The 27,262-nt window shown below is 52.4% G+C and overlaps 1 protein-coding gene across 3 annotated transcripts; it reads right to left on the reverse strand.

Moving 5' to 3' along the window:
* Positions 1-7,800: 7,800 nt before the first annotated feature.
* Positions 7,801-27,214, reverse strand: LOC309655153 (dual oxidase 2). Of its 3 annotated transcripts, none has more exons than XM_082450073.1 (35): positions 27,101-27,214; positions 26,690-26,748; positions 26,319-26,395; positions 25,942-26,031; positions 25,532-25,696; positions 24,744-24,931; positions 24,408-24,609; positions 24,131-24,297; positions 23,688-23,748; positions 23,443-23,539; positions 22,907-22,997; positions 22,530-22,632; positions 21,880-22,043; positions 21,174-21,349; positions 20,854-20,972; positions 20,360-20,497; positions 20,032-20,145; positions 19,631-19,833; positions 19,149-19,334; positions 18,127-18,352; positions 17,955-18,048; positions 16,171-16,358; positions 15,581-15,650; positions 15,077-15,160; positions 14,372-14,550; positions 13,984-14,214; positions 13,726-13,825; positions 12,971-13,020; positions 12,556-12,683; positions 12,150-12,303; positions 10,666-10,898; positions 10,283-10,441; positions 9,776-9,931; positions 9,495-9,623; positions 7,801-9,214 (listed from the first exon to the last, which is right to left on the reverse strand). In XM_082450073.1, exons 3-35 carry the CDS (start codon positions 26,386-26,388, stop codon positions 9,092-9,094), a joined length of 4,638 nt encoding a protein of 1,545 aa, XP_082306199.1. In that variant the 5' UTR covers positions 26,389-26,395; positions 26,690-26,748; positions 27,101-27,214; the 3' UTR covers positions 7,801-9,091. The 3 variants fall into 3 exon arrangements, with proteins under 3 accessions (XP_082306199.1, XP_082306201.1, XP_082306200.1); XM_082450075.1 differs by lacking the exon at positions 27,101-27,214 and adding an exon at positions 27,012-27,026; XM_082450074.1 differs by lacking the exon at positions 20,032-20,145.
* Between the last annotated feature and the right edge of the window lie 48 nt (positions 27,215-27,262).

Consider the following 27,262-nt stretch of genomic DNA (forward strand, 5'->3'; position numbering starts at 1 on the left):
AGAATTCAGCTAGTACTCATTTATGCCTCTGATTATGGTGTCTGTCTTTCGTTATCCCTTGGACCTGCCTTGGTTACATAATTCTTTTGCTTCCGTTCTCCCATATTTGATTTCTGTAGAGGACTTTGTGTTTTCTGGATCCTTTTAAATTAGGTCAGAGGAGAACATTACCTCATCTTTCTAGTTTTTAAAACTGGTTTTCACCTTAAAAAGCTTTAACAGAATGTTTTTTATCATTCCTGCTATTAACTTCTATGAACAATTAAGTTATATTTTAATCTTGCTTTAGAGAAATGTGGATTTAAGTGTTTCCTCCCCAGTCTTACTCAGCTCTTGGTATTATATAGCTGTCATAAAAATCCTGTCAAACCTCCCTATTTACTCCCCTAGTGGTTCTCACGATATCGTATCTGATACACCATTTAATGAGACCTCATGCTGTTAAACAGGACCTCAGTTAGTCTTTCAGATCATATTCCATTTGGTTGTGTAGTTTACTGAGCTACTCCCTTCCCATTGGACATCCAGATTATGGCTTCCTCATAGGGTTGCTGAGAGAATTAAGTGAGAAAGCATATTAGGGAACCTGGTCCTGGGCCTGACTCAGAGGGGAACTCCATTTCTTTGTTTGCTGACCCCCTCCTTCAGCCATTCCAGGTAATGGCATTCTTGTCCCCCAGAAAACTCAGCCGTAACTGCCTCCCCTCCTCATCTGGGGGCCATTGCATTACATCCCCAAAAGTCTGTGCCTTCCAAAAGTGTCAGCCTCTCCTAAACCCAGACCAGCTGAGACTCTAGTTTCTTATAAAGTGATGTGATAAGGTGACAGTCCTTCACTGGGGTCACTGACACTGACGAGGTAGCCATATCTGCTGGATGTCAGCAGATCTGAAGGTAATAGAAATTCAGAGATGTTCTTTCCTTCTGAAGATGCCATCTTTAGGAAGGTCTGATTGTGGAAGGGGAATATAGCTCAAGTCTGGACAAGTAGAATGTGGACTCCAGCCCAGAGATGAGTTTGTACAGTTGACCTTCTTTATCCTTCAAGGTTTAGCTCCCTCCTCCAGAGACCTTTCCTGAACTCCCTCACGGCTCTCCCACTCATCTTGGCATTTAATCAATTACTTAATGTGTAATGTAATTTATGCACCAAAAAGCCCGTGAGAATCTGCTCTTTGCCCGGCACTCTGCTAGGCAGTGGAGAAACAACAGTGAACAGCAAGGGCCCAGGCCCTACCCTCTAGGAGCTTACAGCATAATAGGAAAGACGGACCTTGAACAAGCACCGTGCTTGCAAGTGTGATGAATTACTGCACTTTTTCCCCAGAGCTGGGCTAATTTTCCACTCCCAGAGGGCTGGGGTGTATTGGGTTGGCCAAAAAGTGCCTTCGGTTTTTAAGTAAACATAAAAGACACATTTTTCATTTTCACCAAGAACTTTATTGAACAACATATTCACCCTTTTGTTCCACTACCTTCTGCCATTTTTCAGGCAACTTCATAATTCCGTCTTCCCAAGATTTTTTATCTTTTTGAGCAAAGAACTGTTCCAGGTGCCTTTTATAGTCTTCCAGGGAATTGAAATTTTTTCCATTAAGAGAATTTTATAAAGACTGAAACAAATGGAAATCCAGAGGTGCAATGTATGTTGAATATGTCGGATGAATCAGAACTTCCCAGCCAAGCTGTAACAATTTTTGCCTGGTGATCAGAGAAACATGTGATCTCGCCATTATCCTAATGGAATTGGATAATTGCAATTAATTAATTAATTGATAGCTGCAATTAATTGTTTGGTTTTCTGGAAGGAACTCATAATTGAGGATTCCCTTCCAGTCCCACCATGTTTACAATGTCACCTTCTTTGGATAAAGACTGGCCTTTGGTGTGGTTGGTGGTGGTTCATTTCGCTTGCCCAAGATCTCTTCCATTCCACATTATTGTACAGTATCCACTTTTCATCGCCTGTCACAATTTGTTTTAAAAATGGAACATTTTCATTATGTTTCAGTAGAGAATCGCGTGTGGAAATACAGTCAAGAAGGTTTTTTTCACTTAACTTATGTGGAACCCAAACATCATTAACATAACCAGTCTGGTGCAAATGATTTTCAATGCTTGCTTTGGATATTTTGAGTATGTTGGCTATCTCCGGCGTGGTATAACGTTGATTGTTCTCAATTAATGTCTCCATTTGATCGCTATCAACTTCAGCTGGTCTACCTGACCGTGGAGCATGGTCCAGCGAGAAATCTCCAGCATGGAACTTCGCAAACCACTTTTGACACGTTCGATCCATCACAGCACCTTCTCCATACACTACACAAATCTTTTTTTTCGTTTTTACCTTTCTTGAAATAATAAAGCATAATATGCTGAAAATGTTGCTTTTTTTCTTCCATCTTCAATATTAAAATGGCTACACAAAAATTCACCAATTTTGATAAGTCTTTTTTTTAAACGCACGCTGATATGACAGCTGTTACATACAATCTAACAAAATTGTTTCAAATGAAGTTAAAGACAACTAAGTGCTACTAGAGCCATCTTACGGAAAAAAAGGAATGAGCCTTTTGGCCAACCCAATATCTTGCATTCCTTTTGGGTCCTGTGGGCTCTAATGTGATCTGTCACAGCAGTTGCTCAATAAATACCATTTGAATAATTAACAATGAGAAACAGATTATGAGAATGTTTGTTTCTTTTCTTAATTTAGGTATAATTGACATATAACATTTATATTAGTTTCAGGTGTGCAATGTAATGATCCAGTATTGTGAGACGATCACCACAGTAAGTCTAATTAATATGTCACCTTATATAGTTACAAAATTTTTTTCTTGTAATGAGAACTTTAAAAATCTACTCTCTTAGCAAGTTTCAAATATGCAATACAGTATTATTAACTAGAGTCACCAAGCTATAGTTTGCTTCTTGATTGCCTTCTCTTTCTATACCATTAGAGGCACCAGGATGGAAAGAGCAGAGATTCTGAGATTTCATGGGACCTGGGTTCAAATCCTGATTTTACTTGTTACTTCTTGGATGTTTATGGGCAATTTGCTCTCTGAGCCTCAGGTGCCTTCTCTGTAAAATGAAAGCAACAGTACCTTCTCCAAAGAGTTATTGTGAAGATTAAATGAGGCAATTTATGTAAATGTGGTATAGGATCTAAAACACATACAAACTTTTAAATGCTAGTTTCCTTCCCCTAGCCAATTGAACCTTGGATGGGAGGCCAAAGAAGTTGTTTTCCTAATATAGGACTTCCATTCATTTAGGATAATGAGTGCAGAGGGGAACAGTAAAATTTTAGGTCTGGATGGGGTCTTAGCCTAATCCCTTTATTTTCTTGGTGAGGAAATTGAGGCCCAGAGAACTCAGGTGATTCCCCTAGGGTCGCACAATGATTTTAGTAGTAGGGCTGGAAACAGAACCCAGGTCCCGACCCAGCATCCAGTGCATTTTGGGCAGTTTCTCCTAGAATTTTATTGCCAGCCTCTCACTCTCAGAAAAGGGAATGCCTTCATGTTACAGTTCATCTGAAGTCTCTCTCCAGGGAGGAAGATGATTCCTGAGAAGTCAGCTGGAGAGGTTCCCAGACCCTTTACAACTTCCTGGAGACTGGGCGGGAAGGTGGCCAGCTCTCCTTGTTGCATTCCAGGAAAGGCCAGGATAGAGTGACTTCCAGATGATCTGGGGGCCTGATGTCCCTAGAGGGTAAGGCAGGCCTCCTCCTCCCCCTTCCTGGGGAGATGGGAAGGGAAGGGAGCAGTCAGCACAGGACAGTCAGAACATGCCACTTAGCATCACTCAAGCCCCAAACAATTAAAGACCTAAGTGTAAGGGCAGACACTATCAAACTCTTAGAGGAAAACATAGGCAGAACACTCTATGACATACATCACAGCAAGATTCTTTTTGACCCAGCTCCCAGAGAAATGGAAATAAGAACACAAATAAACAAATGGGACCTAATGAAACTTAAAAGCTTTTGCACAGCAAAGGAAACCATAAACAAGACCAAAAGACAACCATCAGAATGGGAGAAAATATTTGCAAATGAAGCAACTGACAAAGGATTAATCTCCAAGATTTACAAGCAGCTCATGCAGCTCAATAACAAAAAAACGAACAACCCAATCCAAAAATGGGCAGAAGACCTAAATAGACATTTCTCCAAAGAAGATATACAGATGGCCTACAGACACATGAAAGAATGCTCAACATCATTAATCATTAGAGAAATGCAAATCAAAACTACAATGAGATATCATCTCACACCGGTCAGAATGGCCATCATCAAAAAATCTAGAAACAATAAATGCTGGAGAGGGTGTGGAGGAAAGGGAACACTCTTGCACTGTTGGTGGGAATGTAAATTGATACAGCCACTATGGAGAACAGTATGGAGGTTCCTTAAAAAACTACAAATAGAACTACCATACGACCCAGCAATCCCACTACTGGGCATATACCCTGAGAAAACCATAGGTCAAAAAGAGTCATGTACCAAAATGTTCATTGCAGCTCTATTTACAATAGCCAGGACATGGAAGCAACCTAAGTGTCCATCGACAGATGAATGGATAAAGAAGATGTGGCACATATATACAATGGAATATTACTCAGCCATAAAAAGAAATGAAATGGAGGTATTTGTAATGAGGTGGATGGAGTTAGAGTCTGTCATACAGAGTGAAGTAAGTCAGAAAGAGAAAAACAAATACAGTATGCTAACACATATATACGGAATCTAAGGAAAAAAAAAAAAAAAAAAGGCCATGAAGAACCTAGTGGCAAGACGGGAATAAAGACACAGACCTACTAGAGAATGGACTTGAGGATATGGGGAGGGGGTGGGGTGAGATGTGACAGGATAAGAGAGTGTCATGGACATATATACACTACCAAATGTAAAATAGATAGCTAGTGGGAAGCAGCCGCATAGCACAGGGAGATCAGCTCGGTGCTTTGTGACCACCTAGAGGGGTGGGATGGGGAGGGTGGGAGGGAGAGAGATGCAAGAGGGAAGAGAAATGGGAACATATTGTATATGTATAACTGATTCACTTTGTTATAAAGCAGAAGCTAACACACCATTGTAAGGCAATTATACTTCAATAAAGATGTTTAAAAAAAAAAAAAAAAAAAAAAAAAGCCCCAAACACTCCAAACTCCTCAGAGTATGGAGCTCTGCCTCCTGGAGCCTCAATTTCTCTTAATAACAATAATAACGATGACAACAACAATGATATTATGAAGTGCCAGGCACAGTTAAAGGCTATCGTACATTATCTTTGCCTGCACACTTGCAGCCTGCTTTTGAGAGGCAAGATAAAGTGGTAGTTAAGGGCCTGGTCTCCGATTAAAACTTTCTTGGCTCAAATCTAGACCTCTCACTTACGTTCTGGGCAATATTGGGCAAGTTATTTAAGCCTTCTTTGTGCTTCAGCTTCCTTATCTATAAAAAGGGAAGAATGGTAATATCTACCTCATAGGTTGTTCTAAAGATTGAGTTAATACATATGAAGCATTCACAATAGCACTAGGCACACAGCAAGCTCTGTGTGCATTAGTTGTTAATATCTTAGAGTCACTTCAGGGGCCTTCCCTTAATCATCTTATCTAAAGGGTCCCCTTTAGTGACTCACTATCAGATTATTGTTTTATTATTTTCAAAGTTCTTTATCATGATCTGGAATTATCTTCCTTTTTTTTTTTTTACTTGTTTCTTGTCTGTTTGCTCCCACTAACAGGTAAGTTTCATGGGAGCTGGACCTCGCCTGGGACCGAATAGACGCTCAGCACATATTTGTTGAATTGAATTGAATTATATCGTTGGGGTCTTCCCAAACTCCTGGAAGCAGATACTCATGTTATTCCCCCCTTTACGAAGAAGCAAAATGAGGCACTGAGAGCTCCTTTGTTTGCTCAAGGTCATCCAGCTGGTGGCCCAGTTTGACTCAGGTCAAACCCAGTTTGACTCAAGAGCCCTCACTCTTTTTTTATATATATATTTATTTATTATTTTTGGCTGTGTTGTCAAGAGCCCTCACTCTTAATGATTATGCTAGATTGGCTCCTCTTACTCAAAAATTCTTAGCAAGTGGGTGGGAAGGTTGCCACATCTTATCAACTTTCTCCCCTCTCAAATGGTGCTGGATCTGGAAAGTTCGAAAAAAAGACAAAGAGCTAGGCTTCACTTCTTTCTTCTAGAGCTCCGTCTCAGCACCTCCCCATCCTTGTGCACTCCCTTCCCACCTGACCCTGAAGCCCTTCCATCCAGTCTCATCCTCATCTTCTCCATCTCCAATCCTATCTCCATCTAATCCCACCTGATCCCTTTTCCATCCCTGTTCCATTCTCATCCGCATTCCTATGTCTATGAGGCAGGGCTTGGGTTGGGCTCTGTCCTAGGGCCTGAGACCTATATCTGTGACCTGGAGCAGAAAAGGTTTGCTTTCTTTCTCACTGTCAACATAATAGTTTCCGTGAAGTTTTTCTGAGTCATCTTTCCCTAGTCCTCTTTTTCTGAGACATTTTTGTGGCCTCCCACGTTTACATATGTTCCGGAGTCTAACCTCTCCCCTATACCTATTTGTGCAGTGACCTCATTTTCTCAATCCAAAGGCACATCGCCTGCTGGCTGCCTGACCTTGCCTTTCGATCCACTTCCCAAGAAGTCTTGGCTACAAAGTCCCAGGAAGGGTGGGGCCCACTGAGGTTCTGGTGAATGACCAGGCTGAAAACACTTCTATCCTCTCTGCAAGTCCTTGACTTTTATCACAGCAACAAGTAGGTTTCTGGAAACTGAGCAAGATTGGACAGCAGCCAGATCATATGAATACATGCTTATAGCTGATATCTAGAACTTGGCTGGGGTTTGGAGTCGGGACTAATGCCAGGCAGCCTAAGAGCCCCCGGAGGCTACTCAAGATCATGATGGCACATCCCTCTGTCCAGCTGGACAGGCAATTGGCATCGTCTGGGCTCTGGGCAAAAGTGATCACGGAGTCTTCAGGAGACCCTCACTCAGGCTCAAGAATGGTAGGGAGGATAAGGCTGAGTAGAGAGTATTATGGACAATCATGACAGCCATGTTAACAATATCATCTGGTCTAGCAAGGGTAGATGAATTAGGATGAGACAGATAAATATTTTGAGTGGTCTTTAGAAAGGAATAAGGAAGGAATTGATGGGCCAGATTTGGGAATATAGCTAAGGCTGAGACTTAAGGGGCTGGAGTTTGGGATTAGTGACTGGTTGTAGACCCAGTGAGGGGCAGGAGGGCTGGAGGCCTGTAGGCCTGATGCTGTTAGGAAATAGGTAGATTAATAATCAAAATACATTGCAATTGTATAATATATTCTCATAAATTTTCTCATCTGTATAATTTTCTGGGCCAGTATCACTATCTGTCTTCCTAATACCCACACAGACATTTTAATACATGAGAAAACAGGCTCAGAGAAGTTGAGGGATTTTCCCCTGTAGCTACATATAGGCAAAGTTGGCACTCGTATCCAGGTCTCTTAGCTCCTGATCTGGTTCCCTTCCAGTTCTGTCAGAGAGATTCCTTCAGTACAGAGGGTAGGGAGCTAAAGGCATCTGACCTGTCAGAAGAGGTAGAGCATGACCAATGAGGACAGAAGCCTGGGGCAGGAATGTGGAGATGGCCTGAAACTCTCCCTACCCCAGGTCCTATTGGCTGGAGGACGCTATTACCCAGCAATTTTACTCCTAGATACATACCCAAGAGGAATGAGTGCATTATGTTCACCAAAAGATAAGTCCTAAGAAAGTTCATAGCAGCTTTATTCATAATTATCAAAAACTAGAAACAATCTAAATGCCTATTAACAGAAGATTTGATAAACAAACTGTGGTACATCTCTATAACGGAATATGACACATCAACAAAAAGGAACAAACTACCGATACATACAACGACGTGGATGAATCACAGAGACATTGTGCTGAGGAAAACAAGCCAGTTTCAAAAGAGTACATTCAGTATGACCAAATGAATCTGGAGTGATAACAAAAAATCACATCTGTGGTTGCTTCTAAGGCCTGGGGAGACTGACTGGAAGGGGTACAAGGGAAGTTTCTGGGGTGATGGAAATGTTCTATATCTTGATTTGGGTAGTAGTAACACATGTAGTACATGGTAACTTTAAGATCTGTACACTTTATGCAAATTATACCTTTTGTTTTTTTTTTTAATTAAAGCTTAGCTTTTGAGGAAAGAGCCAGTTGAAGAAGGAAAAGGAAGGGTCTTAAAGAATATGGAGGTGATGTCCCAGATTGGCTCCTGTGGAAGGTGACCAACTGTCCTGATTTGCCTGGGACTGAGGGGTATCCTAGGATAAGAGGCTTTCAGTGCCAAGACTGGGAGAGTCCTGGGCAAACTGGGACAGTTGGTCATCCAAGTCCTGTGGAGGAGGGGAGCTGAGTGGGAACTCTGGATGATTGGCAGAGAGGCTGGACTCCCTTGGTACCAGAGCTGAGGGGCTGCTCCAGCAGGCTAAGGGCCAGCCAAGAGGTGAGGGCAGCGGGCTTTGCTGGTTGCTCCTCAGGGTTCCTGATATTCTAGGAGCAGGAATGGGTTGGGGGGTAGAGCTGGAGGGAAAAGGCCTCGGAGACTGAATTGAGGCAGGCAGGCCATCCAGGTTTAGCATCGCAACTTCTAAGCTGGGCTCTGAGGAGATTCTCACTCTGAACCCTCTCTTCACACCAGGTATCCCCACCCTGTCCTCCCTCAAATGCCTAGGCCTAGAAAATACCAAGCAATACACTGATTTTCTGGAAGGAAAACAGACATGGGGACCTATCAGAGGAAAATGCGGTTGTATCTCTTCACCTCCATAGTTGTCACAGGGCAGGGACTGTCCGCTCCCTACTTTGTCTGCCACAGCCTGTTGTGGCTTCAGCTAGAAGGGTCTCCTCTATCTTCTCAGAGCCTGGGACAGATGGGGTAATGAGGGAGAGGCTCTTCCAGCTCTCCAGCTGAGGCCAGAGGTGAATTCTGACAGAAACTGCAGGCAGGGCTGGTCCATGGAGGGATCCGGAACCAGGGAGGGAGGGCTCAGAAATTCTCATAGTGGTGCACAAAGTGGGCCTGGTCCTTCCTGTTGATGAGCTGACAGGCCTTCTCTACATTCTTGGTCATTCCTGGAGGGCCGCAGCTAAACACCCCGATCTTCCTCACCTGTCAAGCGTGGTGGGGGGGGGGCAGTGGTTGCAGAGAAGGAGAGGCCTGTGGGCTTCCTCCCCAGGAGGGAGCTGCTTCTCAAGCCTGGCTGGAATGACTAGGGCATTGACCCCAGGCCCTGAGGAGGAGGCTTGAGTTGGGGAGGCAGGGAGTGGGGTTTAAAGCCCTTCTCCAATGCTTGACCCCATCCTGAGGTCCTCTGCTCAGTACCCAGCTGCAGGCTGCTTGAGGGCCAGGAAGTCCTGGCAGGGGAAGGATGGGTCGGGGTGGGACTGACCTTTGGGTGGACCTCCTGCAGAGAGTTGAAGAAGGGCTCGAAGGGGGGTCGGCCAAAGTGGGTGATGGAGCGCAAGCCCGTGAACAGACTCCGGTTCAGCACCTTCTGGAAGTGCCGCTCACAGATGTACTGGGGGAGGGAGTAGAGGAGGAAGGTCACAGCCAGGCAGAGCCAGGGTCAGCTCCTAGTCCAGATGGTGGTCCACCCACCTGCCTTGGCCATCCTTACCCTGTCAACCCACATACCCACTGAGCTGCCCTGCCTGGCCGGCCCTGACGTACCAGCATGGTGGTCCTGAGGTCAAACTTCTCAGCCAGCTGGGTGATGTAGATGTGCACGGACACCAGGTCCTGGTGGTCATTCTCCTCCACCTCCCGGATGATGTCAGCCAGCCACTCAAACTGCCGCTGGGTCCGTGTCACCCAGATGAAGTAGATCTGGGGACACACAACTAGGGCTCTGACTCAGCTCAGCTCAAGGTTCCTCCACCCAGATGCTTATACTGAGGTGGTGGGAAGCCCTGGACCACCCACAGGCACCAAACCTCTGGCAGGACCCACAGGCCTGATCCAAGGCTTCTAGCCACAGATCCCAGCAGAGGCTCTTCTGGCTATACCTCCTACCCTCCCTCAACTGGGTATGAATCTGGGCATCTGGGTATGAATGGCCCCAGCAGAACCAGTTGCCTAGGAGCCAGGGACTTTTTATCATGCTACTCTGCTGGGATGTGGGGACACAATCAGGCTGTCTGTCCCCATTTCTTTGAAGAATGGGAGAGGGACACTCACCTTTTTACAGAGCATTTGGCTGCCTAAGGATGACTTGAAGACCAGGTCTTTGAGGATGGAGGCAAAGGGGGTGACCCCAATGCCCCCTCCCACCAGCACAGACACCTCAAACTTATGCCACTCCTGGTGGCCCTCTCCAAATGGTCCATCGAGGTACAGCTGCCAACAGAAGAGGAAGGTGAGATGAGCCTGGCCCTTCCCCAGCTCTGAGGTTAGAAAAATGGGGGGGGCGGGGAGGACAGGGAGAACTAGTTTCTTTGAGGCACCCCAGCCCTCTCCCAGTCTGGCTTTGGGGTGGCTGGAGCATCTTATCCCAAGGTCGGGGAGGGTGGGGACCTTCTGTCAATGCCAGAACCCCAAAAGTGGTTCCCAGTGATGGGCACCTTTGGATGTTTGGCACAGCTGTCACCCGTCGGGGGTGAGTAGATCTCCCTGAGGCGGGTGGTCCAGGGTCCTACTGCCCGGATGTGCAGGCTAAGCGTGTCCTCGTGGGGCGCAGAAGTCAGGGTGAAGGGGTGGTACTCATTGGTCCCCAGAGCCAGGCAGGCGATCCGCACCCACTGTCCTGACTTGTACTCAAAGCCTTGGGGCCGCTGGAACTCGAGGTGGGTCACTCCTGGGGGTCATGGGCAGGGAGGGGCGGGGATCAGAGGGCTTCCTCCTGGTACCTGAGGACTGGCAGGTACCCTGTCCTCTCCACACACCTGAGGCACAGGGAGTGGTCACATGATCTGAGCGAGTATGGCTTCTGGGGCTGGGAGTTGGAGTGCCCCCTTCTCTGTTTCCTGGGTAACTCAAGAGCTGGGCTTCTCCACTCTCCTGTTCCCGCCCCTCCCCTCCTCTTTGCTGATTCTTCCCACCAAGGGCCCAGGCCTGATACCACTGTCCTGGATACCAGCTTACTAGGTCAGGGGACCTCAGGCTCCCCAGGTACCATCTCAGTGTTTGCCAAACCTCCACCGTATGAGGGTTACCTTTATGGTGGGCCATATCAGCACACCTCCTGCACTATCATTTATCTAACATTTTTCTTTAAATTGACTTACTTTTTCAATTCAATTTACCTTGAGAAGAACATTTAGGTCACTAAGGTGAGTAGAAAACCAGTATCATGTGCTCTATCTCGCTCCAGAGGCCAAGCTCTTAACCAATACCCTACATTGCCTTGCCTAAGTATCATGTGGTCTAAACAGAAGGTACCATGTTTTATCAAATTTTAGCTGGATAGTGTTTGTTGCCTGACCACAGCTGAGCCTCAGGCTTGTTCTCTCTTTGTGGAAAAAGGAGTTTCGCAAGTACTGGAGGATGCAGAAGGCATGCTAATACCATGCTGAGACTTTGCTCTTAAATAATCTTGATTGAAATAAAGTTGAAGGGAGGTTAATTTTCTTACTATGTGAGTCCTGAAGGTTAGCCGGCCCCTTGTCACTTAAGTCATCTTCCACCACCCTTTACATTGATGTGAATCCCCACTCTGGCCAACACTGACTCTCAACAACAGACTCTTGCAGTCTGGACCATTTATCTGTCTCTGAAGAGAGGTTATTCTGAGTGAAGGAATGGGAGAGGGATATATGGTTCCCCGCCCTGCACCCAGGCCACACGTGCGCGGGTCTTTCTTGTCCTTAAACCCCTCTGAATGCACTTTCAGCCTCCTCTTCTCATAGTCACTTCTCACTGTCCGCAAGTCCTCCTGGGAACTAAGCACAGCTCTTTTGGGGGCTTCAGTTCCATCAGGAAAGCTGCAGGGGTCCCTGAGAGGCTAACAGAGGCAGCAATGGGATGAGGAGGCCTGGGGAGCTGTCTCCCCACGTCCCATGAGTTGACCTCCAATGCTCCCCACCCAGGGTCAGGCCAGGCCTGGTACCTGAAGGCAGCAGTTCTGCTTTCACCACGCCTATCTCCACCTTCTTCCGGCTCAGGCTCACCAGCTTATCCCCCACATAGATAAGTGCTGGCACCAGGAAGTAGATGTGGAAACGGGGCAGTTGGATCAGAGCGAAGCTGCCGTGAATGATGAGCTGGAGACATGGCCAGTTAGTATAGCTCAGGCCCAGCTGGCCCCCTTCCTGTACCCACCCTACCCAGATACTTCCTGCCGGGGCCCTGGGCCTGGGCAGGGTAGATGGGGCTGGCATAGGCTCCATAGACTGTGGCCTCAGATCTCGGGGTCTCCGTCTGAGATCTTGCGTCCAATTCACCCTGCTCCCTCCCCACGTCATGAGTGCTCATGTCTGCCCTGTGGCCTGGCCCCGCCCAGAGGAGTCCCTCACCAGCACGTAGAGCAGGACGTAGAGGTGGTGGGTCAGCCAGAAGCCCCGGAAGCTGCGGCGCCGGAAGTGGTGGGAGGCGAAGATGTACATGATGGCGAGAACCAGGAGCAGGAGCACCCCTGTCATACCTGGGGGCAGCGGGGACAGGGTCAGAGAGTCCCTGCTCTCGGGACCTCAGCCTGGGCTGAGAACACCAGAGGGCATTTCCCCATTCCGCTCTTCTTCCCTGACCTCTCTCATCCCTCCCTGGCTCCCAGAACAGCTTGCCCAAAGAAGCTGGAGCTGAGGCTTGTGCTGGAGGCTGCAAAGGGAACCTATGACCACTATAGACAAGTGTGCGTTCATGGGAAGATGAGAACAAAAGCAAAAGTCCTCAGACAGAAACCCCAGACTCCACATACAGTCTACTCTTTACCTGGGACTGTCTGGAAGAACCACCAGTAGAACTTCTGGGGAAGCTTGGACCTGTAGGACAAAGACACCCAGAGCCTCAGGCTGGGGAAGGAGGGGCTCCTCCCCTGTTGCAGTGTGACTCTGTTCCTGACGGCCCTGAATGCGGAGGTTACTGGGCCTCAACCCAGATGGCCAAGGATCCTTCCAAACAACATGGCACCCAGCCTCCTGCAGTTCCACCCTCTGATCTCAAAGCAGTTCTTCCTCCTGTGTTATCTTGAATTCTCCTACTGCAGCTGACCTTTGCTTCCTTGAGTGCTTGGTTCATATTCTGTAAGCTCCATGAGGGCAGGGAGCTTACCTCCATGCTCTATCCCTATGCTCAAACAATGCCCAGCACAGAGTAAATGCTCAATAAATATTTGTTGAACGACTGCATGTATCTTGGCATCCCAACTCTTTGGCTCCTGGATGGACACACAGGACCTGTTCCACAAATATTTGCCCAGTGAATGGACAGTAGGCTGAGATAGAAAGCTATGTGTCAGGTACACGTGAGAAAGAGCCTCCGACTTCATCTCCCAAACTCCTTTCCTGGCCAATTACGGCCTGCTTCCTTCCTGAGGGCAAGGAAGTCATCTCTCAGCTTCTCCAAGGACGCTAGCTTCTCGCCCTCACTTAGTGAGAGAGTGGAGGGTCTAGGGCCATCTACCTCTTTTCTGTTGTACCCTGAGGCCTGCCCCAGGATTCCCAAGGGGGACCCTCCCCAAAACTGACCCATCATTCACAAAGACGCTGGGGAAGATGCAGGCCAGCAGGCTGAGGGGGCTGACTGAGAAGATGTAGACATTCACCGCGTGGCCAGCACTGTGCAAAACTGAAAGACACATCCTGTTAGAGACGCCTCCAGGGCCAACTCTACCTCCAGCCCCGAGGAGAGCAGGAAGTATAAGTAGCTCCAGTCTCCCCACTGCCTCCCCCACAGCTCGACCCAGGGGGCTGCAGCAGTGGCGAGCGTGCCCGGGAGCCACATACTGGCCAGGACGACAGCAGCCATGGCGATCCAGCGATGGAAGTCCACGGCGGCGTCGAAGGGTATGTAGCGGTTGAGGAAGGTCTCTCGCAGGAAGGTGATGAGGTTGCGGCACATGGTGAGCAGGATGTAGGAGAACATGAAGGAGACGCTGGCCGCCGTGCCCCGTGACAGGATGATGCCCACGAGGGTGGTCTCTGCAATGCCCGAGGGTGGCGAGGCAAAGGCATAGTCTGGGGGCACAGTGGGGGTGGATCAGCACAGCACAGAGGCCTGGACCCCAGTCAGAACAGCTGGGCTCCCCCATCCAGACGCCTGAGGATCAAGAATAACAAGCAGAAGGCTCTCACATCTCCCCTCCCACTGCCCACAACCTGGAACTCTCCGTACAGTAAGCACGCTCCACAAACAGGCCGGCACAGATGGCTGAGAAGATTGCCACGGCCACGATGTGCCGCCGGTAGTTCTCCACGAAGCGCTTGTACTGCTGCAGCTTCTGGGCCAGGAAGCCCCGCTGCATCTTCTCCTGCAGCGCCTCTGTGTATAGCCGGGGAGGGGGTACCACTGCCCTGCAGCAATGGGAGGCAGGTGGCCTGAGGTCAGGGCACCCTGTCCTCCCCTAAATGCCACCCTGTGAAGGAGACCTGGTGATCTGGTAGCGGTCAGAATGGGCCACAACAGATGAAAGAAAAAGCTTTTGGCGGGTAGAATCCCAGTCTGCCAAGCCTTTACCTCTCAGCTTTATTTGCCCTATCCACCCACTCTTCCATCTCCCCACTACTCCATCTCCACTTCCTCCTATCTGTTCTGTCCTTCCTTCTTCCTGCTCCCTGCACAGGCCTCACTGCTGTGCCCAAAGCAGGCAGGAGCCAGGAGACCCCTCACTGCCTGGTGTTGCATCTGAGTGTCAGGCCCCTTGCCTGAAGATTAGGGTGCAGAGGTTGAAGAGTCATTAACTCAATAGCCTGCCAATCCTGTCAGGGACACATGGAATGAGTCTCAGGATGGTTCCTTGTGTGTGGAGGTGTGGGCAGACCAGAGACCCTGAGACTTCTCCCCATGTCTCCTTGGGTCAAGGGTCTGGGAAACACTTACTTTTTGCCAAACCTCTTCTTCAGCCCAGGGCCTCCCAACTCTGGGGCTTCTGAGACAGGGAGCCCCACTCCCTGAGGGCAAAAACTGAGAAGAGAAAAATGGGTCTCATTCTCCCCTTGTCTTTGCAGCCAGGAGAAGAACTGCCAAGTCAGAGTTGGGGCTGGTGTGGGAGGGGATAGATCCTGGGACTCATTTCTGTCCACAGAACCTGCCCATAAAACCGGTCGGAAAGAAGCCAGGCAGAAGGCAAGACAGAAGGAATGAATATGATCTGGTCATACGCTCTGTAGAATGATCCTGTCCTGGAGGGGCAGGGAGAGAGCCAGGCTCCTGAGCGGTAAGGGGTATGTGTGTGAGGCAGCTGGAACTCAGGCTAGAACCGTGCGCTGAGAGCTACTTTCAGAGCAAATGTCTGGCCCAGGGGCTGATTCCACCAGCCCTACTCCTTCATTTCTCTGCAGGGGACCCAGCCGGGGCACCTCCCAGTGCCCCGTTCCCACTCACCGTTCCCCAGAAGTCCGAGTGATGAATGACACTCGACAGCTGACGTTTGGTTTAAGAATGTCTCCAATACCTGGGGAGAACAAGAAGCTGGACGGCCTTCCCCACGAGGGAGGAGACTGTCCTAGGAAGGCTGCCGTGGCACTTGCCAGTGACTTGGTCATGTCCCCATCTCTCTCTCCAGCCTTGCTCCCCTCACTGCCCACACCGAGCACCCACTGTACACAGGGCGGCGGCCACTGCTAGACAATGTGGCAACTGAGTGCAATTAGAAAAGGGGCCCCCCTCCAGGCGGATGCAACCCTGCAGGTCCTTTGTGTAGAGAAAATAGGGCCTCTTCCTCTGGCCGGACACACCCCAGACCAATGCACATGGTTGGTGTGTAGCATGTAGGCTGGACTTCAGCCTGCCCTGAGCCCTCAGTGGGTATCTTTGTGCATAAATTGCACAAGTGTATGTGATACCCTTGATTACATGTGCCGGCTCTCTACTAGGCACCAAGGACTAAAAGAGAAATAAGACCTGAGTGCTATGCACCAGGAACTCTCATTTTGAAGACACGCCCATTCCTGACGCCTTCCAAACTCACACACCTCCACCTCCACCCTTGACGCAGAGCTGGGTGCGGCGGAGCTCGTTGTCGTGGTCCCGCAGCATGAAGTGGAAGTCCTCCCACGTCAGCTCCTGCTTGTCCTGGAAGCCCGACTCCCGGAACATGGACTCCACCACCTCGGCCAGCTGGGCCTTGGACAGGCAGTTGTTGGAGATCTCGATGAAGGACCTGGGCAGGGGGAGGGAGGAGAGATGAAAGCAGCCTGTCACCCGGCAAGGTCAGGTTCAGGCAGGTGCTGGGTGGGGCAGGCCCCAGACTATCTAATGTGGTTACCAGTGACCCAGGAAATGGCACTGAGAAGGTGTTCATCCAGCCTGCCGCTGACGCTAAGCTGGGTGGGGTGGCCAAGGGCTCAAAAGGCAGAACAAAATTGAAAGTGACCTTGACCAGTTAAAGAAAGCAGCCCCCAAACAGGGGGGCATCTACAGCTGGGATGAATGTCCACTTAGTGTAGGGACTTGTCCACGTGTGCCATGGCGCTCTCACGTGGCCCGCTCTCGTGTTGATACCTCCCACACCACCGCCGGGCACCCTGTTCGTGGTCCAGCGGGGGGGTTGGGAGGGGAGATGTAGCTGCACTGGCTGCTGCTTCCTTGTGCCAACAGCCTGGGGCATAGGCAGGAGTACCTCCGCACCCAATGTGACAGCACCCACAGTGGCAGCTACAGTGGCCATAACTCTTTTCTTAGACTGTGCTTTGGGACAAAAGCAAACAAACATGCAAGTTTGTGTGAGTCCAGCAGAAAAAGACCTTTGCGTGCATGGCACAGCAAGCACTGCCATCACATTAAAAAAACACATCATCCCACTTGCTCAGGGTGAGACTGAGCAAGAGCCACACTGAGTACAGGCCGAGGAGGTGGACCTCAGCCCCTGGGGGCAGAGACCGTCTCCTAGAGGGTCCTGCAGCAGCACGCCCAGCGAGGGACAACTGCAATGCACTTCGCCCTAGCCCTTTCAGAAGCCCACGTCCAGCTGTGGTATCTGGACTGTAAAGAATGTGGCAGTTAAGGTGAAAGCTGAAAGTAATGAGGAGGCTTACAGGGGTAGAAGAGTTAAAAGGGTCTGGGCTGTTCTATGCATTCTGTTCATTCATTTGCTTATTTGTTTCATCTGATTCAGTTAACTATGTATTGAATGCCTGCTATGTGCCAATCACAGTGCGGAGGAGGGGATTCAGCAGGGAACAAAGAGAGATATGAACCCTGTCCTTATAGAGCTGCAGGCAGCTGTGTTACTGGAGCACGGTCTTCAGGAATAAGTCTATGAGCTCAAAACAGGTCTTTATCGGCACACCACAACAAGAAATGGTTTAAGAAGCAGGAAGAGAGAAGGGTTGGAATATAGAAGAACTTTCCATGTTTCTCCTCCTGCCTGTCATGGTGATTAATACTGGCAGTGACCCAGGGCATCCATCCTCCATGATTCATTACCTCACTGTGTAAAGCACAGCATTTGAAGAGTTAGCAAAGACCCAAAGGCATCCAGAAGGGGTGAGTGGGCTTTGTTACTGGTCATCTTGATGTTGGTTGTCTTTTGTAACTAGGGAGAATTTTCTGGTGGTGTTGGCACTGCAAATACAGACCCTCCTGGAGGCAGGGGCCTGTCCAGACAAACTTCTGAAGCTGGATGCTCTGAGTGTCTAGAATATAGTACCTATATGCAGATGGCTTCATAACCTCCTCGCCTACCCTCCTCTGACCTGACCTGTTTTCCTGTTTAAAATATCAGGAAGTCTCAGGACTGGAGAGGCCCACCCCATACCGCATCATGGTAAAGAACTCGTCCTTGGAGAGGAAGCCATTCCCATCAAGGTCATACATGGTGAACATCAAGCGGGACTTGTCCTCTGGGGAGCCTGGGAGGAGATAGAGGGATGCCCGTCACCTCTTGCTGAAAGACACCTGACTCCTGGGATGGTCCACCATCCCCCTACCTTTCATGAAGACCACCAGGACGTCCAGGAACTCCCGGAAGGACAGGTAGCCATTGCCGTCCTTGTCGGCCAGAGAAAACATGGACTCCACAAACATGTCCTGGGGCTTGAGGCCCAGGGACTCGGCAAACTCGGCCCGGCTCAGCTCACATGTCAGGGCCTCCCGCACCTTCTGTGACGAGTCCAGGGGCAGGGTCCCTGCATCTGCCTGGTGGATGTCCAGCACCTGCACTCGGGCAGCAGCAGAGGGAAGGAGAGAAGGAGGTGAGGCCTGGGCTGGAAGCAGTTCCGTGACCTCTCACATCTCCCCAAAGTCCAGATCAGAAAGGGTGAGCCCTGGTGGCTGCTCATGGTCATTAGATAAATTTCTGACTTGGGCTTCTGCTCTCTGCAGAGGGGGTGACTGTAGCAGGGGATGGGGAGGGAACGGGGAGGGGCACAGTTTGGGAATGCAAAGTGAGAGAGCCTACACTGGGGACAGAAGCTGCAGCAGACATTAAGTGGACAGGGAGGAAGGGGCTAAAGATATGTTCTCTTGTCAGTTCAGACAGGGCTGCCATGTGCCTGATTTTAAAAGTCATATACATGCAGCTACCATTTGTTAAATGCCTATAATGAAGCAAGCACTTGGGCTAAACCCTGTATATAGAACAGTGTTTATCAAACTTTAGAGTGAATCAGAAGCCTCTGGTGGGCTTGTGGGCCCCAAGCCCAGAGTTCCTGATTTCCTAGGTCTTGGGGAAGGGCCTGAGGACTTGAATTTCTAACAAATTCCCAGATGAGCCTGTTGCTGCTGGTCCAGGGGCCACACTTTGAGAACCACTGATGTAGACCATCTCCCTGAATCCTCACAACAACCTAAAGGGATGGATCCTATTTTAATCACTGTTTCATAGATGAGGAAACTGAAATCTCCAGCCCGCAGAGCAGAAGCTTAGATCACCCCACATAGGGTCCTGTCCAGCCCAGGGTCCCTTCAACCCCTGGGCCCGGTCCTGCCTCCAAAAGGCACAGTCAGGCACCTGGGCAAAGAGGTGTCTGAAGAAGACCTCCAGGATGCGGCCCCGCTGCTGCTTGGTCACAGCCTTCCTGAACAGCTCAGGCTCACTCATCTCAGCCACATCAAGGCCCAGAGCCCAGCTCACACAGAAGCCCTGCAGATGCCGCACGAAGGTGCCTCGCTCTTCCTCGGAGTTAAACAGCATCACCTGGGGGGAGGAAGGCTCAAGCTTCTGGTTCAGCCTCCCCTCAGAGGGTCTGGGGTTGGGGGATGGAGAAAAAAAGCCCTCCCCCATTCCATCCCGGCTGGGACCACGTGAGAGACCCAAAGGGGGTCAGAGGGAGAGTCCAGTGGGTCTGGGGACCTCTGAAAGGAGTGCCTCCTCCCAGCATCAGCCTTCACAACTGAGCTCTGTAGCGGAGGACGGGGTGGCCGGAGAGGACTCGCCGTGAGAGGGGAGATGTGTGAGGGCAGCCCAAGCCGGGGAGGCAGGATGGGCCATACCAGGTCATACTCCTTGGGGATCTTGAGCAGCAGGGTGCGGCGTCCGCGGTTGCTGGACAGGATGAGGTGGACCTGCTGCGGGGGCCGCAGCTGGACGGTGCGGAGCACAGAGAGACGCCTGTCCAGGACCTGCAAACGCCTGTCTGGGAGCAGCTGGATGGTGATGGGATAGCCCCTCTCCCTGGGTCCCGGCCACTCCATCGCTAGGGAAGGGACAGTGGGGCAGAGTGGTTCAACAGAGGTCCCCAGGCCTCTGCCCTCAGGCTAGTTCCACTCTGCCAGTCTGAGCAGGCACCCCCAAAGCCTGGCTCCCTCCCCACATCTGTAACATGGTTCTTTCTCCCAGCACCGCCCCCCCCATCTGTCCCCTTCCCCCTTCCCGCCCCTTGGCCCCATCTCACCTGACACTCCATCTTCGGCTGCTTCCTTCTTCACACTCTCTCTGCCTTTCTTTTGTAGCTTCTTGCGCTCTTGGCCCCGGAAATAGGCCACCACCCCAGAGATAAGCAGGCTCACTGAAGGGGGTCAGAAGGAGCCACTGGGGGGGGGCCTCGCCTACAGCTTCACTGAGGCTTTGGCTGCTGCCCCTCCCTTCCCAAGGCCCCCTGAGCCTGGCTTCAAATGTACCTAGGAGCTAGCCTTACAGGCCAGCAGGTAATGAGGGGCAGGGACAGTCTGTGAGGAGGAGGGGAGCCAGAAGAGAAATGGGCGAAGGGGTAAAGGGCTCACCTAGTGGGAGACAGCACAGAGCCACGATGGTGATGCCAAAACCAGGACCACTGCCCTCGAAGAAATCAGTCACAGTCAGGGGCACACAGGGGGGCAAGTCTTCACTTGTGAGCTGCCGGGGCTGAGGGCAGGGTGCACCTGAGGGAAAGGCACAGAAGAGCTCAGGGCCTGAGGATCCCACTCTTTGGCTAGGCAGCCTTCCCTTCTGTCCTATAAAGGACCAGGTACCCACTCCCTCCCAAACCCTCCTCCCTGGAACTTGTTCCCCTCAAAAATTCCTCTTCCACATCCCATCTCTCAGCATCTATCCCAACTTGACCACAAGGTTCAGCCTGCAAACCAGTCTAGTCTCTACTGGGGGAGGTGGCCTAATGCAGGCCTCCCAGACCAACACAGAAGGAGCTGCCTGGTGCCTAGCACCAGCACCAAGTGATCCCCACACAACCTCTGTCCCTTCTCTGCCACCACTGCTTGTGTTCTCCCAGGCCACCCACCTTGTTGCCAAATAAAGACATTGGGCTGCAGGGCATCATGGTTCACGCTGGTGACAGCCACCAGCACGTCCCGAAGAGTGGTGTTTCTGATTTCTGCAATTTCCTCCGTGGAGAATAGCCTAAGTTAGAGAAAGCCAGGAATTGTTGGGATGGGAAGGGGACACAGGTCTCCAGCAAACTCAGGCCCAGGGACCCAGATGAGAAAAGAGACCGAGAGGGGTTGGGGAGGGGTGCTGGGACAGCCGGGTGCTGTTTACAGGCAGAGGGTCTGGGGCCCAGGCCGAGGTAGAGTCTGAGGTGGGAACCCAGGCAGGCCTCACCCATTCCTGCTGTTCTCAAACCAGTAGCGGTCGCCATCCCGCAGTCGCACAAACTGATCGACGACGATGGTGCTGAAGAGGGGTCCAGGGTCCCCATAGCTCTCCAGGAGCCCCCCGGGGAGTAGCTCCAGCCGGGACAGGTCCTGGTTGTACAGGGCGGCTGTGGCCTCCAGCACCTGGGGCCACACAGGAAGTGAGGAGCGTGTGAGCGTGTGGTTTTGTGTTGGGAGGGCAGCCACTATTGCCCCATCCCTCAAACACAGGACCCCGTCAGCTGCCTGGCTTGCTGCTCAGGCCTGAGGAAGTCTCCTCTATCTAGGCAGCCCTCCTCAGGTGGTGACAAGTCTGGTGGGAGGACCAGTGTGTCACTACCCAGACTGCCTATCCCCAGTGATCAGCAGCTGCAGGGTCACCCAACTCATGGGGGGAGATCCTGCAGGAATAGGACAATGGCACCCAACCCAGGGGCCACTCTGCAGTAATGGTACAATGCAGTGGTGAGGATACTCTGGAATCAGGTGGCTGAATTTAAATGCTGCCTCCAAGACTGACTTACCAATTATGTCATCAGTAAAACGGCGATAATTATGGTATCTACTCTGTAACGTTCTTGACATAGATTAAATGTGTTACATGTGTAAACGACTTCGAACAGTATCACCACAAGAAAGCTTTAGCTGCCATTATTATCATCACTATTCCTGACCTGAGGGTCCACGTTGGGGTTGAGGTCACTCCAGTTCTCTGGGGTCTTCAGCCCCAAGGCCTGTCGGGCTTGGCTATAGCTGGGCAGCCCCATATCTCGGCCACGTTGGATGCTGCTGGCCACATAGTCAGTGCGGGAGTACTTGCCAGGGCCAGGCCAGTAATCTGAGGAGGAGAGAGGACCAGGCTCTAGGCTCAGTCCCTCTAACCCTTCTTCACCCAGCAGCCTTGAATTGGGCTGTTGGCATTACCCACACTCAGCACTCCTTGACACGTGACCTGCCTTGGTGCAGGGTCACTGTCATCATGTGTGACCAGGGGCAATTTTTCTGGCAAAACTCTTCCCCTAAGACTCAGGACTGTTCTAGTCACCAAGCAGTAAATTCCCCGTCCCACCTCCTTAACCTCAGCATAGGGCTGGACAAAAACCTTTAGCGACCTAAGCACCAGAGATTGTGCTGCCACCCTTCCCCCACATACTCAGATGTCGGTAATTTAGAATAAAGCTTGTTTTCTTCTAATGGCTGTTTGCTGCGTGTTTATCTATGTTCCTGCATTGTAGGTACCCTAGGTCTGCCTGATGATTAACCCAGAAGGGTCCCCAGGCTCCCGGACCTCTGGGCCCTCATCCCCTCTGCCTCCAGTGCTTACCCCTCAGATCTTCAACCACTATCCTGTCCTCCAGCTCCGAAATCTGGGAGGCCATTCCCAGCAGCAGCTGATTCACTGCCTCGGCACTGTTCAGATTGGGGTTCTGGAAAAAAACAACACACTCAAGGTAGGTTTTCAGGCCCCTCCCTAAAGCCAGGTCCTTCTCAGGACCATTGCAGCACCTCAGGATAAAGGGCCCTTGGCCAGTCCTAGACTCTCGTGAGCTGTTGTCCCCAGATAATTTTCTGATCACTCTACCCTTCAACTCCCGCCACCCTGGAGCTGCAACACCTAAGAACTGGAATTGTTGCTTTTCCCAGCCTGTGTGATGAGACTGACCTTGATCCACCTTCCCTTGCCCCTGACCCCAGGCTGACCTCCCGAATCCAGTAGCTGTTGCAGACTCTGAGAGCAGGGGAGCTGCCAAAACCCTCATTCAGGACCATCTGGAAATGACAGCTGGTGTTTCTGAAATGGGGAATCAGCAAGGATGCAGTAAGAGAATTCAGAGAAGTTGAGGTGGGGTTGAGTGGGGTGAGGGATTTAGAGGGGGTCTGGCCAGTACTAAGGGGTCTCCTCTGAACTTCCCTGAACATGGCAGGGATTTGGCAACGAGTGCGGATTGAAGGTAGAGGTTGCTCTTTGTCCACACAGGTAGGAAGGGAAGGAGGGAAGAGAGTGACCCAGCTGCTGGACAAATCCTGCTCTCAACAACTGAAGTTCAGCCATTAGGAGGAAATGGGGAGATTTTCCTGCTAAGACTGAACTTCCTACCGCAGGGTGCTGTTTTAGGGCACCAAATTCTGCTTCTTTTCCCCCATGAAACTGTAGGGGTGTAAAAAAGGCCCCAGGCACCCAAGACCACTAATTCTTCACCTCTGCCAGTACGCTGCTCAGCCAGACCCTCCCTCACCTCATGTAGACGCCAGGAGGCACCATGGTGGAGAAGAACTGCTCAGAGGCCGCCAGGAACTCCGGAGAGATGCTGGGGTCCAGGAAAGGGCGGTACTCTGTCCACAGGGGTAAGAAGAGAAATAGGCTCTTTACCCTCACACACTCTCGTCACGTGTACCCACCTGTCTTCTTTGTCCTATGGATCCTGACCCCCTCCCCCTCCCCAAACCCCCCTCAGGCCAGGTGTTCCCCCAACTCCCTCACCTGTGTAATTCGGCGGTGCTTGCTGCAGGAAGCTGGGCAGCCACTCATACATCGCGATGTTCTGAGGGTCAAGAGAGGGGGAAATGGGAGGCCAGCGCTGGAGCAGCCAGGCCACGAGGGCTCTGAGCTCAAGGAAGGCTTAGGTGGGAGACGAGGACCAGGCAGGGGCAGTCACGGGAGAGACACTCAAACAGGAGAGGGGTGGAGGTTCCCGTTGCCCACGAGGAACGAGGGCAGGGGGGAGGGGCAGCTAAATAACAATCACGAGAAAACCTCTGGTATAAGTGGCGTTTTGCCTCCTTATCACTCTCAGGGGCTTTCCCTAGACGGTAGCTGTCTGGGGAGGGGTGCTGCTGGGTGGGCTTGTCCAAGGATGGAGGGCTGTGCGGGGCAGCGGAGTCTCCCGGGGACCGGGGTGCGGGGGGGAGGGCCGCGCGACCGACCTGGTAGGTGGCGATGACCCTCTTGCGCGCGTGCTGGAACAGCTCCTCGTCCCCCCAGAGCGGGTGCTGGCGGGCCAGCCTCTGCGCCCACAGGTTGTGGTAGCGGAACCAGAGCAGGCCCAGCGCCTGCAGGAAGGGCTCGCGGTTCCCTCGCTCCGCCCCGAAGGCTGCCCGCGCCGTGGGGACGCAGGGGAGGAGTTGAGCGCGGGTGGGCCCCAGGGGGGCGCACCTCGCCGGCCCCCCGCCCGCGCCCCCGCCCGCGCCCCCGCCGCCTCACCGTACAGCCCCCGGGGCCCGCGCCGTCCCGTGGCGGGGTCGGGCGCCGTCCACATAAGCAGCGGGTCGTGCGCGTCCCGGGGGAAGGCGGGGTCGGGCCCCGACTCCAGCTGTCCCCCGGAGAAGCTCCGCAGCTCGTCGCTCCAGGAGTGCGAGGAGCCATAGATGGCGCTGCCGTCCAGCCAGCCCGTCACCTCGTTGGTCTGCGGGGACACCGGGAGGCTGAGCCGGGGGTCGGGTGGCCGAGGCGGCTCAGAGCGGGCGAGGGCCGGGCGGCCGTTGCGGGTGTGCTGGGGGTGGCCCCCACCCCACTCCCCCAGCCGCCTGCCCCGCCCACCAGGTCCCGGGGGTTGCTGGGGCTCTGTCCGGTCTCGGGGTCCCAGCGGCTCCTCTGGAAGGGCAGCACCACGTCCCCGCTCTGGTCGCGATCGAACACGGGGTCTCCGGGCGGGATGTGGATGTTGAGGAACTCGGCCGGGCAGCCAGGCTTTTCCACGCTCACCAGGTCCGAGAGCACGTGGTAGCCTGCGGGCGTCGGGGGCAAACTGGTGGGAATCGCTACTCCCCACCGCCAAGGCTGACGCCAATTTCTCAAGAGCCTAAAGGCAGCTGTTCCAAGGCAAGTTCCGCGCCACCAGCTCTAAAACTTTTTTCTAATTCGCGAAGTGGGGTTATAGTACCCTCCTCGCCCACCCCATAATGTTGTTGGGAGAATCAAAATAATATGATTAATGTAAGGGCTCCCCCAAGCCAGTCCCCATCTCCTAACAGATCCTGCCTCTCCCTGCCTCTTCGGGGGAAAGAAGATATAATCACAACAGGAGGAGAGGGGCGGCAGGGGAATCAGCTTCTAAGACCTATAATGAGGGTTAGTGGCACTCCTGGGTTTGTAGTCAGTGATAAGAGAAAGATTAGGAGAGCAAATACCCCCGAATCAACACCCCCAAATCCCTCCAAGATGAAGAAAGGCTTGAAGTGAGGCTTGGTGGGGGAAGGAAGTGGTTCGGGGTCTTGCATCGGTCTCCTGTGGACTTGCAGAGAGGCCTCAGGGCCCCTCTCCCCAGGCGCTGAGCTGAGCGCCAGGTCAACCCTCACCGAAGACGCGTTCTCCCACTTTGCTCTCACCGAAGAAGACCCCCAGCACTGTGCGATTGCGGCCGGATGGCCGCCCGGCTGTGCCCCGCATGGTGGCGTTGCTGAGTCGGCGCGGGTTGGGCAGCAGCGGCTCCCCCAGAGCCTGATACACGCCGTCCGCATAATTAGCTGGTACAAGGCGCCGCAGTCGGGAGCCTGTGGGAAGCAGGGAGCCGGGCTCTGTACTCCGTCTCCAACAAGCCCACGAACCTCGCTCTACACCTCCCTCCAACTCCCCACTTCCACTGACGAGACCCCTTCTTCTGTCCCCAGGGGTGTACAGGAGTTCGCGGCGCAGGCAGCCGGGCGGCTGGCGGCGCGCTCTCTCGGCTTCTCCGCGCCGGGTCCCCCGCGCCCCTGCCCTCCACTAGCCGTTCCCCACCCCAGACCACGGGACGCACCGGCAGCGCCACGCTCGTGGTGCCTCAGGTTGTTGAACCAGCCGTCATAGCGCTGCACTTCCCAGGTCAGCGACAGTGAGTCCTGGCCGCCTGTGGGTCAGAGGGTGGTCCACTCAGTGCTAACCTCCCTGCGACCCCTCTGGGACCTGACGGCCTCGGCCCGTGCTTCTCCAGCCCGCCCAGCGTCCCCAACCCGACCCAAGTGGCGATACTCACGCGGCGTCTAGGCTGTGCCAGGAAGTTTTCCATCTGGCTGAGCAGCTCAGCCATCTCACCCGATCTTCCAGCCTCAGGAAGCCGCTTGCCTGCACGTCTCCCTTCCCCAACTCCCAAGGGAAACTGGGAGACATCCCGAACTAGGGGCGCCTAGTACTTACCCGCTGGGTCCAGGAGTGCAGTCAGCAGAGCTCCCAGGAGCACCAGTGCCTCTGGCCTTGCGCGGAGCATGCTGACCCTGCGGCCAAGGGGGTGGGAGGTGGTACGTGAGGGACACGGAGCCGGCGTCCCCCACACCGACAGTTGGCACAGGAGGAGGAGGCGCCAGCTGTGTCCACTTCTGGAGCGAAGCTTTCAGAGACATCGCCAAGAACACGCACCCGCGGGGCACTTTTTTAAAGGCACAAGCAGCCCTCAAGGCAGTGACACTGGTCCCCACCCTCCACCCCGTGGAAGAACTAACCCCGATCACACACAGGAACCCAGGAGGCACAAATCCTCTGGGGCTTGTCAGTCCCCGGCAGGACTTTACCTCCAGCCTCCCAGGTCCCGAACAAAGCCTTGAATCCTACCCCTCAGGAACTGCTTCTCCTAGAGGAGGCAGGGAAAGGAACGTGGCTAGTGAGCTGGGAATCTGGAACCTGCAGTCCCTCATACCCCTCAGTGAATGCCTGTGCATGGACATGGGTGGGAAGATCAGGTCCCAAGTCCCACTCAAACCGGCTTAGGGCCCCCATCGGGATCAGAAGTCGTCTTTTTCTTGGAATCTTTGCTTCGCTGCTCTGCTCTCTGCCTCTCCCCCGCCACTCCTCCCTAGCTCCGCAGATCTTCAGCCTCCCCGGCCTCATTCTCACCCTCCTCTCTGGGTCCTCTGAGGCCAGTTGTGCAGGTGTCCACTCAGGCCAGACCAGCGCCAGATGTGAGCATCTGGACTGGGACTCACCCTCTTGCTATGCAGGCGGGGCTCCTCTCATTTGCATAGCGACCTCCGCCTCTCGTTTGCATGATCTCTTCCCTCTGGGACCTGGCTGCAAAGCCCCGACACGGCTCGTCGCGCTGCCCAGGCTGCTATAAAAAGGATTTCAGGTCCTGTGCGACTTCCAAA

This window comes from Balaenoptera physalus (assembly GCF_965194825.1).
Source record: "Balaenoptera physalus genome assembly, chromosome: 2".
Classification (NCBI taxonomy): Eukaryota; Metazoa; Chordata; class Mammalia; order Artiodactyla; family Balaenopteridae; genus Balaenoptera; species Balaenoptera physalus.